The 17,587-nt window shown below is 55.4% G+C and overlaps 1 protein-coding gene across 5 annotated transcripts in view; it reads left to right on the top strand.

Annotated features, from left to right (window-relative positions):
• Positions 1-17,587, top strand: part of GPSM1 (G protein signaling modulator 1) — a 72,167-nt gene that overhangs the window by 45,239 nt on the left and 9,341 nt on the right. For all 5 annotated transcript variants that reach the window (XM_083808051.1, XM_083808049.1, XM_083808048.1 and 2 more), the window contains exons 10-11: positions 51-121; positions 3,346-3,525. In XM_083808051.1, the coding sequence (XP_083664177.1) occupies positions 51-121; positions 3,346-3,525 (251 nt within the window). The remainder of the gene's footprint in view (positions 1-50; positions 122-3,345; positions 3,526-17,587) is intronic.

Here is a 17,587-nt window from a genome sequence, read left to right as displayed (position 1 = left end):
TGCTGCCGGTGAGTGACACCCTCCTGATGCGAGAGTGCGTTGTTTTGCAGGAGCCAGGCCAAAGAGACTCCAAAGAAACAGCATGGACAGCTTAGACCTCCTGAAGTTCCCTTCTGAAAAGGTAAGCAAAGATGGCTGGCTTGCCTCGAAGATGAAATGTCGGTAGGAATCTGGAATGGCTTGTTGGCTGCCTGCATGTGCAGGGAAGTATGCAATTAGCAGATAGCACGGGAGTCAATGGGATTAACCAAAGAGGGTTTCTAGAGAGCTCGGAGGAAAGGAACAGCTGGTCTAGCTAAAAAGGCACTTAGCTGAAAGCTGAAAAAGCCACTTCTGTGCTTTTTTTGAAAAAAAAAACAGCCCTTTATTAAAGAGGATAAGCACGAGCAGTTTAGCCCCTTCAGTGGCTGGTGGCACAGCTCGGTGCCTTGTTAACCCAGCAGAGTGCTCCCTCCCGTGCAGACAGGGAAGGAGAGGTCAGGAGCGGGAGCTGGAGCGTTGCAGGAGGCAGAGGATCTTGTCCCAAGGGGCTCTGAGGATTGCCTCTGCTCTGGTTCACTGCTGGAAATGTCAGATCCAAGCAGATCAGTGTTTTCATTGCCTCCCCAGGGCAAAGGCTGTTTCTGCAGTCAGCTGGGAGGCACTGAGCCTTTCCACCTACAGGGATCATTTAAATTTCTGACAAAATCCTGCACAGGATCGCTGGGTCTGCCCCGTGGCAGGTGTCGGTGCTGCCGTGTGGTTCAGCCATGCCCGATCCCAGGGGCAGGCAGCCCAGCTCTGCTTTTTGGGAAAGGCGTTGGCAGGAGTCATTTATATTCATGCGGTGCTTTCCAGGCACAGCTCTCCCGAGTGCCCCAGGGAGCATTTCCACTCTTGCAGAAGTGTCACAAAAAAAAATAATCCCCCAAGTTGTGGGTAGGTGCAGGGGGTCAATGGGAAATAACCTCAGGCCTGCAGAAACGTTTGAGTGCCTAAGCAGCCCGGTAGGCACCTGGAGGGACTGACGGAAGCTCTTCCCTGAATTTACTCTTAGGGAGTTGAATTCCAAGCACCCTTTTTGTTAATTCACCCACCTGCCCAGAGGCCATTTGTCTCCTACCTGCTGTAACCACTGTGGGTCCATCTCTTCTCCAGCCACAACCACACGTTCTGGGCCGGGTGGCTGCTGCCTTAAACCCCCCTGACATTCCCCATGCCGCTGGACTAGCATTCATTAGTCCAGAACCCCTGCCTCCGGGTACGGGTTGGACCTGAGCTGGAGGACCGACCGCGTGGGTTCTGTGTGATCGCAGTGCCCAATGTCAGGGAGACGATCGGTTGTGTGTCCTGATCGATCGGTTGTGTGTCCTGATCGATCAGTTGTGTGTCCTACTCATCGCAGCATGGCCCGGGGGCTCTGGCGGGGTGAGTTGTGCTACGTGTGATTTGTTGCTAACGCCGCTGGTTCCCTGCTCTTTGCTCTACAAGCTGAGCCTCGCTCAGTGGTTCAGGCAGGGTGGTGGATTTCGGGGACTCTGGGGGGAGCTGTGGGCAGTCCGTAACCTGGGAGTCAGAAACGAGTTGTTCCCCCCGAAGTGGTCCTGTGGGCATGTGTGAGCTCCCCTCTCCTTGCGGATGCAATTCCCCTTCCTCTCCTGCTGCAGCTCCCAGGGAGAGGTGACTCCAGCCAGGGGAAGGGGCTGTTTGCTTCCAGCTTGCTATGGGGAGAGTGCTAAGACTGCAAAGAATAAATCAGCGGCGTGAAATGTGACCTCTCCAGCACCCTCTCATTATTTTCTCACCCTCTCTGCCCTTAGCTCTGCCAGAGATAGCCTTCAAAGTCAGCAGGGCCCCCTGTTACCGAACAGGCCAGGAACTTGTGTGCAGTGCCCCTGCACAGAGTTGTGCCCCACCAGGCAGCAGGAGTGCTGCCTCCCCGATCGTCCTGTTCTCACCGACCTGTGCCCTGTTCCTTGGTTTGAGCTTCCCTGGTTTTAGCTCCCAGCCGTTGGCTCTCGTTTATTCCTCTCTCCACCAGAGTAAAAATCTCTTTGTCACATGCTGGTTTTACCCTGGAGGTGCTTACATGCTGTAATTGAGCCATCTATTCTTTTGGCGTGAAGGAAGCTGTTCGAGGCTTCTGAGGCAGCGAGGCATTGTGAGGCAGCTTCTTTCCACTTCTGAAACCCACTTTTAGGCCTGCTTTCCAAGATGTGGACACCGGCCCGGCTGCAGTTGGTCGCGTTGATAGCATCTAAGGAAATGAAACTCCCCTTCCTTGTTCTCACTATTCCTGTTTGTGTTTTAAGGAGTGGAGAGGGCATTTTGGCTCCAGCATCCTACTGCGTTGGGCTGCTGGGGTGCTGTGACTTCGGGTCCTGTTCAGTGTTTTTGCCTTCTCAGTGCTCACCTCTTAAAATCCCAGCCCCGTGGGTCCTTGGGTGAGCTGTGCTCCTGAGCTGGGCTCCAGCTTCTTTCGCCCGCACACAGCTGCTGGAAGGAGGAGTAAGGACACTGGGGAGTTCTCTCGGTGCTCTGTGAGCCATCATAAGGTGGTTTGCAGCGTGGAAACACCAAAGCATCAAGCAGATTTAGGCACTCAGATCCTACTGGTTACATGCCTGGTGCCTTTGGAGCTAAATGCTGAATGCTCCTGCTGGTGTTTCTGTATCAGGGCCTCATCTGCGTGAGAGCAGTAATGAGGTTGTTAGGATAATACAGGCAGGGCCATTAACACGAGGCTTTTGGCAGAGAAGGGATGGAGTTGTGTGCATCTCACGGGAAGGCAGTAAGGAAGGAGAAGCCAGGTGAATGGCAGGGCCTGAAAAACCAAGCAGGGAGCTGCAGTGAGAGGAGACAAAACCTAGGATTTAAGAGACGTGTTATCTGTCACCTCGTTTCCCCATGCATTACACAGAAGTGACAGTCCTGTGTTTTATATGGCCACGGGAGCACTGCAAACAAGTGTTTGAGACGGCCCAGGAGGACAGCAGTCCCCACGCGCTGGTGGCAGGAGGGTTGGTGGGAGAGCTGAGTGGGAGACTCCAACCCCTCGTGCTAATTCATGCCTCTACCTTTATACCTGTTTTTTTAAGAGGATGCTACTTCTCCCTATGGAGGGGTTGACTGTTGTGTGCTGTTCGGGTGATGCTGCTTCTCCACGCATTAAAATCCTCTGCTGCAGATACACACAAAATGTCCTTATTCAGCCCTGCACACTGTGAGTGGCAGCTCACACCATCTAAATGCCACGTTAACTTCTCGTTTCTGTTCATCCCCTGTTCTGGGGATGTTTGCCAACAGATCTCCACGTTAAACCGTAGACAAGCAATTTGTGCAATGACTATTTCTTGCTTTCCCAAGGACCAGAATGGGGACAGCCATCACGTGGGAGACCTGAAGATCTCGGGCAAAGAGTTCTTGTCTTTACCTGCAAGGTCGAAGAAATACCGGGAGCACCAACCCACTTCAGAGAGAAGGCCCCAGGGGTCAAGTACATCGCCGCTGGATGCCAGTGAAGTCCGAGTCCAGGTGTCACAGTCGGTAGGAAGATGTTTTTTCTCCTCTGGTACTCATCTTGGAGCTTTGTTTCTAACCTGGTGGGGGGGTGGCAGTGTGGCCTGTTGGCTGGAAAGCAGAGCCTGCGTCTAGCTCTGCTGTCGACTGTTCAGGCAACTGTAGGCAGATTATTTTTCCTTTCTGAGCCTCAGTTTCGCTGTCTGTTACGCAGAACTGCGGTACCAACCTCCTTAAACTGGTTTGTGAGAGCTTGGTGGTTAGTGGTGTTTGTAACCTTCTACGGAGGGGGTTTAGACCTGAACTTTCCTGAGTTTGGGACTGTCTGGGTGTGATGCCCTGACTTCTAGAAGAACACAGCATTTGGAGGCCTTGCTTTGTAGAGCCTGACTTGAACAGCCTCCCGAGCTAACCAGGAACGTGCTTGTTGCCTTCAGAAAACAGAGCCCTTTTCATGTTTTTGATAGCTTATCAACCAAAAATGCTGATGCCTTTGCCATTTACAGGTTACTGGCATGCAGCAAGGCCCTGTTCGGGGTTGAACAGCTCTGACTTAGTCTGTCCTTGGCTCCCCGGAAGGTGGTGGACATCTGTGTCCTGGAAAGCTCTCCTTGTGCATTTTTGACATCTTTAACCCAAACAATTGAGTTGTTTGAGGCTATTATCTTCTGGTTGTATTGCTGTTTATGTTGTGACACTGGCAAATACAATGTGCTGGGGAGGTTTCCTGCAGCTGTGCTGGTTTTGTTCTCAGTTCTGGAGGCAAGAGTCACACCCACAGACGATGCATGTTTCTGGACTGGGGGAGCGGGTTTGGAGGTATTTGAACTTAGTGATCTCAAATGAGAAGCCCCAAGTCCTCAGCTTGCTTTTTTCCAGGAGATGGATTGTAACAGCAAAGCTGTGATGATTGCACGGGTGCTTGCTTTATGGCTTGCTTGCTTTATGCTGAGGCTGTAATTCACTGTCACACTGCCGTGATCATGCACTTGAATCCAGGTGGATTAAGTCCAAGCCAGGAAAGACAGGCCTGTTTTTTCTTGATATTTAAGAAAAGAAAAATGAAAAAATATTTTTGTGCTGGGTACGAAAGGGTCTGAGCTGCAGAGCTTGGGAGGAAGCCTGTCTGTAGAGGGGGGATGCTTGAAAGTGTTTCCTTGTTCCTGGTCTGTGGGTCACAGGTGGAACATGTCCTGCTCTGGGTGTGCATACGTACACATCCCCTTTTGACCACAGGCACTTCTGATTTTCAGTTCGGTTGTCTGACCGCTGGAGACAGGATTTTTACACCAACTGTTTTTTTTAGACTTCTCTGAGCTGATTCTTCATTCCCAACAGTGTTAGTGGAAATGGTCTAATAGGAAAAGCATTTCCTGCTGCTCACCGGTGCAAACATGATCATTGAGAAGGAAAACAAAGCTCATCTGAGCCAGAAAGGAGACAGCAGTACTGGGGCATCCGAGGGAATATAAAGGCAGAAGAAAAAAACCACACTTCTGCCAGAAATAGCTTTGTATTTTTAACTCAGACATTCAGCCAGAAACCGAACAAAAGCCATGCTCCAGCAAGAGTAAGGCAAAAAGCATTTCTTAGGAGTGTAGTTGTGAACACGCAGGTTATGTCTGTAGATGAGGCCCCGTGGGACATCACCAGCCACTAGTGAGCTTGCGACCATGTACACAAGGATTTGGGGAATGTCCAGGCAAGAGCAAGTGAAGGCAGCAACACGCACACCCCAGTCACGGGAGGTGCCTTGCAGACACCCGGGGTTTGCTCTTGCAGGGGGGTGGTGCAGGCTCTGCCTGGGTGCTGCGACCTGACTCTTCCACCGGCTGTTCTCCTGAGGCCTCTTCCCTCTGTGCCCAGGTTTTGCAGAGTTTATTAGCTCTCTACTTGCTCTAGATTTGTGAGCTAAACCCCGACCGTCCAATTTTAGTTCAATTCCCAAGCATTCCTGGTGCACCTGAGGGTCAAACAGCGGAGAGGGAACTCACAGGACACAGACCTGCAGAGGGGTAAGGGGTGGTGAGGCGCTGTGTCCATGTGTTTGCACAGCCCCAGAGGCCAGGGCTGGAGAGGGGCAGGAGCCTGCTGCTTGCAGGGGTCCCTGCGTGGGCATCTGAGCTTCTGCCCTGCTCCCTGCAGAGCCCGGCGGTGCCGCGTGTGCCGCCTGCCCAGGCACGGAGGTGGTCCATCGCCCCGCCGGCAGCAGCGCCCCACAGCCCTTCCCGTTTCAGCCCCACAAAGGATCAGTGTGCAGAGCCCTGCTGGGCCGTGGCTAATGCCAGCTGGTGTCTTCAGACCGTGCCCCACCACACACGAAATACCCTCCAGAAAGGGCTCTTCTGCCAGGAGGGCGTCTGCAGCGTGTTCTGGGCAGCGAGGCTGGGTCACTTCGGGTGAATCTCGTTCTGTTTCCGTGCTCCCACCTGACAGGGACCCCAGCCTGACTCTGCAGGCCAGACCTCAGAGCGTTTAAAGTCAACGTCTTCTCGCGAGTACTTGCCAAAAGCGGTGAACCTTTGCCTTGCATATGGCTTTTGTCCCTGTCTATCAGAGGGCTACAGAGCTGTGTCAGCCTGTTCTGTGGCTGTGTGTGGCTGTGTGTGGAGTGTGGGTGGGCTTTTTTTGAAAAGCTCTAATTCCCATCCATGTGAGCCTTTTTAAATGAAATGTGGCGAACTGCACCCAAGACGGGTGGATGCTGGCTCCGAGCTCTGCAGCACAGACCCTTTTTCTCCTTCCCGCAGAGCTGGCTCTGGTCAGGCAGTTCAGATGAGAATCCCCCGGCATTCCTCATTTTGTGAATGCTCAAAACAAAAATCTTTTATCCATCAGTAAACAGCAAGTCCTTAATTAGAGGTGAGCTCTGATGGCTGGTCTGAGGTGCTCGTGTGGGCTGTCACCGTACCTGCCGTCCCGTCAGAAGGCACCAGCTCAGGCTGTGCGCAGCCCTGCCCGCTGGACGGTGCCCAGGAACAAACCTCCCGGGCCCCACACTGAGTGATGCGGTCTCTGGATAAGTCCTGCTGTCAGTGCAGGCACTGACCTCCTTCCAAAAGGTCTTTCTCACCAGGACGTGGTCCCACAGGTAGGTGCAGGGCCTGATTCAGAGCCTCGTGTTCCCTGCCCACCGCTGCCACCACCGCCTCTTGTTTACCTCCGTCCTCCCCATCTGTGCGATGGGGTAATGCTGCTCCCCTGGGGAGCTTACAGAGGCGTGATGATGGCTGTAAAGTTGTTTGAGCTTGGGATGGCAGGAGCTGTGGTGGTGTTATTAGCATTGGCGATGCTGCTGCTAATTACTGAGCTGCTGGGAAACTCCCCATGGGAGGAGGCGGGAGAAGGGAGGGGAGGCAGGGGAAAGTGAAGGGAGGCGAAGTGCACTCGGGGATGGAGAGGAGCCTGGCCCTGCTGGCAGCTCTGTCAGGCCCTGGGAGAAGGGCTCGGCCTGTCGGCAAAGCCGTGGGGATGCTGGGATGGATAGGAGAAGCTATGGCCCAGGTGCTGCGTAAGGTAGGAGACTGCGCCAGGCCGGCGGGCAGGGCCCCTCCGTGGGTGCTGAGCCTCCCACTGGTGCTGCACAAGATGGAGCCCGTGCGGGAGGGTTGTGGTGCTGGTGGGGCACAGACGGGCTTCGTCACCCCATGGGAAGCGGGGAGATGCCTGACTGGTGGCCACAGCGAGGAGAGAGGCTGGTGGGGGACGGGCAAGGGCAGGGCCCTCTTCACGCTTCCAGATCAGGCCTGTGTGAGCTCCCAGGGGGAAAACGCAAGGCTGTGAACGTCCGGTTCTCCCCAGGCAGCTTTGGTGTGGGAGAAGCTGGTGGGGGTGAGCCACACGTGGCCAGATTTTCCCCTGTCACAGCAGAGCCACGAGCAGAAGTCCCCATGCTAGGGCTCGGTGCCGGTGCCGGGCAGCCGGAGCCCGGTCCTCCCTGGGACGCGTGCGCCTCGCAGCTGCTGGCTTCTCTCTCTTTCTAAAGCAACATCAAAGCAGGAGGTTGTGTACCACATGAAGCTTGCAGACATCAAAGGCTTGGTCATAAATTTAACCCTTTGCTTTTCTGTGGAGAAGGTCATAACTCTCCGGCTCTTGAATGACTCGGTAACAGCTGTATTTTAGAGGGTTACTGGGAGGATGGGATTTTTCTGACACTTCAGAAGCATCAGAGGACCACAAGTCAGTGAGGCCATGTCCCTCAGCCCCCCACCTGAGAGCAACCGCTATGGAAAAGGAGGGAGAGGGCACATGGAAGAAAGGGGCTGTGTATTCCTGAAAAAGCTGCCTGGGACCCTGGGGACCTGCCCCGCTTCTGGGCCTTGCTTTCACGGTCAGCACTGAGCTAAAGTCTCCGAGATCAGTGGGACTGTGCATGTGGCAGGGTTCGAGGGCTAAAGCGCTTTAAGGGATCAAGGCCTGACAGCTGGAATAAAGCACAGAGAGAGGTAAGGATCAAACTCAATCCTCTCCCCCAGTTGGGGATCAGCTCTAGAAACGGCCCCGTTTGTGTGGCCACTCCTCTTCCAGTGAAGTGCATCAGCTTGAGGGAGTTCTTCCTCGCTCCTTGAACCTGTCCTCCGCCCTGTCCTCTGCAAAGGCCATTTATAGTCAAGAGAAAGAAGAGCTATGTTTGCAGTGAAGACTTGCAGGGATGGGTTGCTGATGTATTTAGACACCGAACAATCTGCGAGCGTGCTGTAGCTCCAAACATTCCCCAGGACAAATGTTTTTATAAGACCTGTTTTATGCTTCCAGGGAGAAGCAACCATAAAAGAAGGGAAAACGTTCTAGATTATACCCCCAAAGGCAGGTTGCCAGCGTTCTTTTGATGTTTTTATCTCTCGTGATTTACCAGCGCATTGTTAGATGGCAGGAGCAATGCACGGGTCAGATGCTCTTGGCTCACCCTCTGCCTGGTCGACAAGTGCCAGAGCTCGGTTCCCGGTGTCACGGGGCAGGGAGCAGCGTGGCAGAGGTCCTGCCTGTCTCTGCAGGCTCATGTGCTGTCCACACAGAGCTCCGATGTCTGGTGCCCCTATCCATCCCCGTGACTTCGTGCTGGACTGCAGAATTGGCCAGATGGATGCTGGGCTGCAAGGACAAGCGCAGTCTGGGGGGCTTCCTCCCACACACTTGCATGCTGGCCCCAGAGCATCTTTCTCCCTTTTGTCTTGGATAATTTGAGAGAAGATTAAACTGGTACTACCCTGCAGTCCATTAAGAGCTTGAACGTGGCTGCACCACGAGCCTTTGCTGCTCTGTGGTGGCTGTCTGTGCGTCTTCCCTCTCCTTTCCATCTTCTCTCTTTTAAGATGAGGTAACCTCTTTGTCTCGCATTGATGTGTAAATTAACTCAACGCGAGGGCAGTGCAAACGCACACCCTCCTTTATCTCCGGGCTTTATTGTTTGTTTAACTGCATGGCTATAATTATGCCATTATTGTTGGTCAGACTTTCTGGTGTAAACGTGCTCTGAGAAACTGAGAGCAAGGGGGATGGAGAGGAAGAGAGAAGCCAGAGCCAGGGAGAGGGAAGGCGGCTGCTGCGAAATTTAAGACTGTTCCTAAGACGCCTCGGAGCTGCTGTGCTGGTGTCAGTCCTGCTGCAACCAAGCAGGTGAAGGCAGAGCTGTGGGCCACTCTTGGCATGCTGCGTCTTCGTGTTCAGTTTGTGGGACCGTCTGTAGGGCTTCGTGCGGGCGCGGACCTGGGAGAGAGGCTGCTCGAGACATTTCCCAGCTGGGGGCAGGATGCGCAGGAGAACTTCCTGGAAGGCTCGAGTCTGACAGAGGTAAGGAGACTCTTCCAGAGATGCAGGCGGCTCAGAGAAGCAGCCAGTGATCTGGTTGCCTCCCCAGCATCATTCTTAAGCTGTCTGCCCTTCCTGCCCATACGCCTGTGTGAGTCTTTTTGTTAAGCACTGGGGCTCTTCTTTTCTTTAGCTCCTGTTTTCTGACCAGGTGGGTTGGTTGGTGCGTGAGCCAGGACAGACTTCAAAAACACTCCCCCAAATCCAGAGGTGCAGCAGAGCCAGAGCCATGACTCTGGTGAGTTTTGCAATGCAGAGTCCTCACTGGGACTTTCAGGTAGCATGGGAGGCAGGGAAACGAGCAGGTAGATAGAAAATCTCTGCAAAGTAACTGCACAGAGGTGGGGAGGGGAGGCAATAGCATTTTCTGGCATGCGCTGCCTCTGCTGCATTCGCTGCCTCAAAGGTAAATTATCGGTTTCTCCCTTAAATATTAACAGCTGCCAGGTAATGAATTCCCCCTCTCTGTTTTATAATGGCACTAAAATTGGGATTTGCCTTGGTTTTCTCTGTAATTATCCAATGAGAGCGTGTGAGTGCGAGGGAGGTAGGGCAGAGCTGGGCCTCGCAGGCTCTGCTGCTGCGAGTGCCGTGTGTGGGGGCAGCGCTGCTTTACCCACCCCGGGGTCTCAGGGTGTCTCTGCTCGGAGCGAGGGGCTCTTCAGATCCAGCGAGACTCAGCTGATGCTGTTTTAGTTTTGGGAAAGTGACCGCTCTGTTACGGAGCCCCTGAAGGTGCTGTGAATTGTTTTGACATTTCTTAATTTAAGCCAGGAAAAGGCAGGACTATCGCCTCTGGGTCTTCTGCGAATATTTGAATCTTTTGGGTAGAGAAGCCGGAGAAACGTCTCCTACAAGGTGCAGAGCACAGGACAAGTGTTAACTATTCCATCCTCTTTGTCCTGCAGACAGTAAGGAGGACAAAAGCAGAGAAGAGAACCTGCCCCCACTTAAAAGAGGCACCTAACTCCTGTGCACTGTCAGGGACAGGGCTGCTGTCGGCAGGGCAGCTGCACGGGCCCCGGTGGTCAGTGTCCTCCGTCTGGGGAGGGGACGGGTTGGAGACTGCTTGCTCAGAGCTGCTCTGCAGAGCCCTCTCCGCATTCTGTGCTGAACAGGAGCAAAGCAGAGGTTTTGCTGCCCCTGTGCCTTGATATCAGTCCCTAGGCTTTGTCCTCAGTGAGACGCTCCAGTACTGAAGGTCCCAGAGGTAAAGCAGAATTCCTTATCTTCCTTTCTCTGGGGTATTCTTGTTGTTGGAACACCCTCTTTCTGCTGCTTCCCGCTACGCCTGTCTTGTTTTTCGTCCTCCCAGACCGAGGTCAGGTTGTGAATCAAAGCTGTGCTGTGGAAAGGAGATAGAAGGCAGGATTTAAAGCAAGCCTCTGCTTGTGCATCAACCACAAGCAGAAGAGAAGAGCGTACCCAGGTGCAGAATGGCTGTCCCAGCCCTCAGCTCTGCAGAAGTTACACCAAGGACTCCTGGTCTGGTGCTTCTCAGGTCTCTAGGCTGAGGATTGGGGGACTGCATGAAAACACATCTGAGACCCCATATTCCAGCCATAACCAGCTAAGTGCGGGGCATAGTTTTGGAGCTGGAAACTGCAGGAAAGATGTTTTACCTGAAGAATCTGATCTGAGCTGTCTGTCCAAGGTCCCCCAGCAGGCCTTTGCTGGAGGTTAGGACAGGAGGTCCGCAGCCCGGCTGGCCCAGCGGTCCGGAGCTGCCTAACCCAGCTACTGAAACACATTCTTTTTCCCCTGACTCACTGTAACCGGGTTTTCGGTTATTGGCGCTTTGAAGCCGTAATTGAGGTCTGATCTCCTCCTCGCGCAGCCTTTTCTCCCGGCAAATTGTCAGCCCTCAAGTGGTATGAGACAGTAAAAGAGATGTTACACTCACCATTTCCTAGAAACTGTCACTTTAAAGAGAACAATACGAAAAAGAGGGATGAATTGAATCCAGACCCGGAGCCATAAAACTCCAAATGTTTGACTTCTCTCAAAATCTGGAACTCTTCATTCATTTCTAGGGTCTCTGCCGTGCTTGGGGCACTTTGTACATTCACAGTTCCGGCTTCTCACATTTAATAAACTGCACATGCCTGAAAAGCTTTAAAAAAAATCATAGTCCAAGTTCTCTTTGGATGTAAATCAGCGTAACTTTGGTTAAATCACAGGGAAATGCACACTAATAATGCGTTTTCTGGGTTACATTTAAGGACAGACCTTACAGGCAGGGGTTACCCTTAAGGGCAGACCTTACAGGCAGGGGTCTGCATACCCCAACAGTTTTGTCTGCACTTTTGGTATAATGGCTGTTACCAGCTGCTAGACAGGGCTGCAGCTGGAGCCTGTCCCACAAGACAGAAACCCAGCACAACCTCGGGAAAGGTTTGCTTTAATCTGTTGTTGCCCAGCTTTGGGAAGGCCAGATGGCAGCGAGTCGGAGCCAGGACCCCTCAGGTGAGCAGCTTGTTCTGTGCGGTCACCGGGGCATCCTGCCGAGAGGCCACCCTGCTGCTTTCGTTCCCCAAAGCCGCTCCGTTAGTGGGTTCTTGTCCAGCCCACTGCCTGTGGGTAGACACGGTCCCATCCAGTGCCAGTCCCTTCTGCCGGATTTAGGATACCCTTGGGGTGAGTGGTTTCGTGGTCTCTCTGGGCTACCCGCGCGTCTGTGCTCAGACTAGATGTGTGGCCCGAAACTTCCCTGGGAGCTGGCTGAGCGTCCTGCGAGGCTGCAGGGGTACGGACGTGAACCAGGAATCAAAGGAGCTTGAGGTGAGGAAGGTCCAAGTGCTGTTTCTTGGTGCTCTCGTGATATAAGAGTGTCGGGGCAGCACTCTGCCCCCCGTGAGCATCCCGGGGGTGTGAGGGCAGAGGAGCAGGCAGGCAGATCCCTGCTCTTGGCTGTTGCTGCCGGCCAGGCAGGGCACAGCCTGAGTCTGGGCTTCACGTGGCAATCACGAGGCTCTGCTCACGCCTCACCTTCAGCCTCCATCCACGTTTCCCATTAGCAGGGCTATTTTCAAGCCTCCCCAAAGCAATTAACACCAATTAATCTAAAAGAACCTAAATACCGTTGTTTTTTTTAGAGTCCCTGGCTTCTTTCTGTTCCACGTGCGGCCCCAGAAGGCTGCAGCCTGAACCTGTCAGAGAGCTGAGCCCAGCTGAGTGCTTCATGCGCTTCCTGGGGAGGTGTGTACTGAGAGAGGGCCCCAAATGGTCCCATGGGTCCGACTTTTCCATCCTGGGTCGTGGTATCTGTGCCGCAGAGAGCGCTGCAGTTCCTGGGAAGGGGAACCAGCCCCTGCAGGTCGGTGCAGCCCCTCTCCCCGGTCAGCAAAGAGCAAGACCGCTGAATTAGGCGTATTTGGGGTGCAGGAGGTGCAAGGCCCGTGGGATGTACAGAAAAGTCCCTGGAGGACGTTTTGCCTGAATCTAAAGCCGGTCACATCCAGGGTACTGTCATGAGGAGCAGATCAGCCTCCTTGTCTTTGCTTTCCCCAAATGAGGCACAGTTTCATTTTGCCCCTGTTAAACAGCATCTGTTAGAGCAAGTCTTGCCTTTTGCCGATAGGAGAAGCTGTTCACGTGTTTGCGTATGAGTTTTGTCTCACCAGCTTAAGCCCTGCCGAGAGGGGCTGCGCCTGACCATCGCTGAAATCGCAAACCCACAGGGACCTGCCCCAGGATTCTCCCTGCCCCCAGCAGGGCCAGGGTTTCGTGTTTTGTGGGTGCCTTGCCGAGCACGGCCTTGATCTCGGGCGAGGCCTTCGGGCGTTGCTGGGATAGGAGTAAATAATAATTAAGATTTGGGCGTTTGCTGCAGCGGGGGGGTGTTTATGCGAAGGGTAGATGTGCGTTGGGTGTGTGCAGGCACACCGACCAACCTTGCCCGATCGGCATCACCGCTGGCGAGGCGCTGCGTCTGCTCAGCTGCTTTGTAAAACAGCGCTGCGCAAGAGCAGGTAGGCGTCTAAATAAAAGTACGTTTCAAGCCAGCAGCACAGTTCTGGCAATCCAGAGACAGGCAGGCTTTTCTGCAGAGCGTTTTCCAAAGCACACTGTCAGTGCTTTCCCATCTGAGACGCACCGAGCACGGTGTGTAGTGGGGAGGAGGGCAGATCTGGGGAGCGCTGGATAATTTCGGCGCTTCAGAGGAGCGTGTCCTTGGGGGGCGGCGTGCTCACGGGCACCTCCCTGCTCTGCCACCGCCTGCTCCTCGGCCGGCCTGGACCTGGGGAGGTAGCGAGGTCTGGTGGACGGGGCCGGGGGTTGAGCGCCACTTATTAACCTTGGCGTCTGCGCTAATTGATGGAGAAAATGGGTTATAGCATCTAAAGCAGCGGAGTTATTTCGGTTTAGCAAATTACCGCTGCTCAGCTGAGACCCGACAGCCGAGCGCGGTCCTAGGTCCACCCTCGCCAACTGCAAAGGAAATTGCTGCGACTGGCTTCGGCCGAGCCGTTCTGCTCTGCTGCCTGGCTGTGTTACGGCGTGCGCGGGGAGGGACTGCGGCCCTGGGTGCGCGTGGGCATCGGTTACGCTCCAGGAACTCGCTGCTTGCCGGCAGCTGCCGATGGCCCGGGTGGGTTTGAGCAAGCCGGTCAGGTTTGCTCCCGCTGCTGGTGTCGAAGCGCTCCTCCGGGCTTTTGCGGGGCTAAGTTGGCCTCTGGAGCTGCCCGTCTGCCTTCCTAGACTAGAGAGGCTGACCTGGAACGGTGATGCTTCCAGTTTGTGTCCTTGGTTGATAGTTTAAGCTTTGAGGGCTAAATCTAGGCTTGGGTGTTTTTATTAAATGGTGACGAGGGAGCCCAGCCTGACCTGGTAAGCGCTGTCAAAACCGATGTGGAAAAGTTGCTGCGTTAACTTCGGAACATTGGTGCAGCTATCGGAGGAGCGTTTGAGCGCACCAGCTAGCGTATTGCCTCCCAGAGAGAAACCAGAAATGATTTCCACGCCGTGGATGCGCTGGTCTCAGCGGCAGGGGTTGCCTGCCTGGGCTGTGATTTCAGGGCAGGTTACAGCGTAGCTGGGGAGAAAGCATCAAACCAGAATTAACGGGGCTGTTGCACAAAGTCGCCAAACCCGAGCACATCGGCAGTCGGATCAGCGCAGCACGTAGCAGAGGTGTCGGTAACACTTCAGCCAGGCGCCCACGCAGACGCTCCACGCTCCATCTCGAAATAAAAGCAAAAAACGGAGTTGTGACCCCGCCAGCGATCCGAAGGCGTGGATTTGAGCCACGCGTGGCAGCAGGGCACGCTCCCAGCAGGTCGTCAGTCAGTGTATCAGGGAAGGAGGGAGTTGTGGGTGAGTTATTTTGATTTTGCTTGAAACAATAAAAGCCGAGTTATTTGAAATCTTAACAACAGAACCAGCTTTTAGCACCAGCGTTTATGGGGATGAGTGGGCGAGTTGTTTGAAGGAAAAAAAAAACACATATCTTTGAAAACAGTCCAAGGCAGGGCGATAATTTCATCCTACAAGGGAAGAGCGTTGGGCACGTCCTGTGTTTGGGGAGTGCGTGCGGACGGGCCTGGCCGGGAGCTGGGCCCGGGCGCTTTGGAGGAGCTCCCACCCTCGGGAGCTGCAGGTGGTGTCTCCGCAGATCGCGGCTCTTCCCCTCGGTCTCCTTCGCTGCATCCGAAGCCCGGGTGCAAAAAGCCGTTCTCTCTCGCCGCTCCAAGCGCCCGATCTGTTCTGTGCTGGCTCTGCAGCTGCGTTATCCCCGTCTTCTGTGTGTCGCCCTCACCGCCGGCCCGACGCCCCTCAGCTCTCCTGGGTCTTCAGATAGGGGCCGGAGGCTTGGCTGGGACTCGTTTCCCCCCCTCCTCTCTCTGCCAAAGCTGCAGCCCAGATGTGCGCGCAGACGTGCGGCTCACGCGAGCTGCGGCACCGCTGGCCTGCGTCGGGCGCACACGGCCCCTGCGCCGAGCGTGTCGGGGATGGGTCGGCCGTGCCCTGCCCCGTCCCTGCCCCTCCTTTCCCTCTTCGTTTGCTGCAGCATTTTGTTTTTTTTTTTAAATTAAATCACAGCTAGATTGTAGTTTAGTGCGTGAGCTCTCCAGGCAGCAGCTCAGCTTTAGAGGCAGGTTTCCAATCGCCTCTTGCCTCCCGTGGCCTGTGGCACCAGAACAAATGCGGAGTGAGTGCTTTCTGCACGCGCTGATGCTGGATTTTGTAAGGTCCAGGGCGACGGAGAGCTGGCCTCGTCCCCCGGCGGCCCCGCATCACGGGTCCTGCTCCCTGCTGCTCACGGGGGCCTGGCTCGTGTGTCTGCAGCAGCCCCCCCTTGGAGGCTGAGCCCCGCGGTGCCCCCCGTGGTCTGGCAGCGGGCTGGGGGCACGGCGCCAGGAGCCCTCATTTCAGGCCCCAGAAGCTTTCCAGGCTTCAGACCGCTGCGTGACTCCTGGGAAAAAGTGTGCTGGTGCGGCAAGGCAGGGGCAGTCCCCAGAAGCTGCATTTGTTCAGGGTAAGGAAATTCCCTGTGTCGGCGATGAAAGAGGAGAATGAAGGGTAAGGGGGCGGTGGGACGGACGGAGAGCTGACGGGGCTGCCCCCGTTCTGCTGCTGCCCCGCCGGGTGGCCTTTGGGCAGCTGCTTCTCTGCCCAGTGACCTGCCTCGCAGCCACAAATTCGCATTTCTGATTTTCCCATTTCATAAATGAGAGATAAGAAGAGCTCTTTGGCTGCTGCAAAGCGTTTCCGTCCTTTCTGTGTTTAAAAATCTTTTTACGATCAGAAAATTCCCCCTGCTGAGCAGGGATACATTTAAACGACGAGCTGCTCGTGGCTGAGTATCTTCGGCTTCTGCAATAAGACAAAAAAAAAAAATAAATCATGTATCTAATAATACGTGGAGCGGGAGGACTATCGGGAGCTAAAAATGGCCCTTCGGTATTTCGGTGCTTTAAATCCGAGCGCTCGCGTTGTGTCTGAGCGTGCACGGTGCGCTCACGCCGTGCGGCGTGTGCCCGCGGAGCTGCGCGCCTTTGCAGATGTAGTTGGGCAGAATGGATCCCGGTCTATTTTTAAGGCAAAGTGTGTGTGGCGGGTAGGAGGCGAGGAGGTGGAAGGAAAGCTAAATATTCACAGAGCTCCGCTCCGGTGTTTTAGAGCATCGTCTCATAACGCCCGGCTCGTGGCGGCGAGGTGAGGGCGATTCGAGCTCGGCTGAGCCCACCCCCTGTGCCGGGGCACCCGAGCGGCTGCGGGAGGAGCGTGGCCGTGATGCCTTCAGCTGCCTCTCGCACCGAGCCGGACGTTGGCGCTGGCCGCGGCGTGCACATGGCTGCGCGCTCGGCATAAATCTCGGCTCCGGCGGCGGCTGGGGGAGAGCTCGCGGCTGCCGGCGGGAGCTGAGGAGCGGCGAGGAGCCAGCCCCCTGCGAGGGGAGGGGGTTCCTGCTCCTGGACATGTGAAAGCTGGAGCCCGGGGGAGAGCTGGCTGCGGAGGTCAGTGAGTAAAACTCGGCTTTGATTTGCGCTTCCCTCCCGGCTTCCGAAACGAGAGTGGCTGGCTCAGGGCGAGGAGGAGGAGGAGGAATATCCAGAGAGAAAGGAGATTTACTTCGGCCAGGGCTTGGCTGTCACCTGCGTGCGCTTTTACAATCGGCTGCTTCGTAAAGTTTGCAAATAGCTTTGTTTCGCACTTCTTATTAAGATTTTTTGCGACTTTCCGGGACGGGCTGAAGCGGCGCCCAGAGCTGCGCGCTGTCCCGCGCCCGCCCGCGGTTCTCGAGCGGGCTGGGAGGGGAAGGGGGGGCTGCCGAGGGAGCCGTGCCTCGGGAGGGACAGTGACAGGGAACCGCTGCCCTCGGCACAGCCTGCGTGAGTTTAGCAGCTTCTCTGAATCCGAAGATGTCACCGAGGAGAGGAGACCCCAGGCAGCAGCCCGCTGCCGGTGGCTGGGGACAGGGAGAGCCCCGCTCCTGCGCTCGGAGCAGATGCTCCAGACGCTTCACCTCCTGCTGAAACAGGCGGAGGCGTTCGGCCGGGGGGTTCCTTCTGTGCCTCCAGCCCCTCCTCAGCCTTCTGGGAGGCTCCCCCCCAAACCTCCCCCCGGTGCCTGCCTCCAGCAGCTGCTCGGCGAGGTGGCAGAGCCAGCTCAGCGCCTGCTGCAGCGGCGAGGGGCCGGGATTTGGGGTGCGGGACGGCGGTGACGGTGCTGCTGGCCCCGGCGGCAGCTCCTCCAGCGGGGCCTTGGGTGATGCCAGGAGGCAGCGACGCCACGTGCAGGGCATCGGCAGGCGTTGGGGCAGCTCCTGCCTGGT

Source organism: Anser anser (genome assembly GCF_964211835.1).
Source record: "Anser anser genome assembly, chromosome: 21".
Classification (NCBI taxonomy): Eukaryota; Metazoa; Chordata; class Aves; order Anseriformes; family Anatidae; genus Anser; species Anser anser.
The sequence above is the reverse complement of the archived record's forward strand: the minus strand, read 5'-3'. Positions and strand labels throughout refer to the sequence as shown.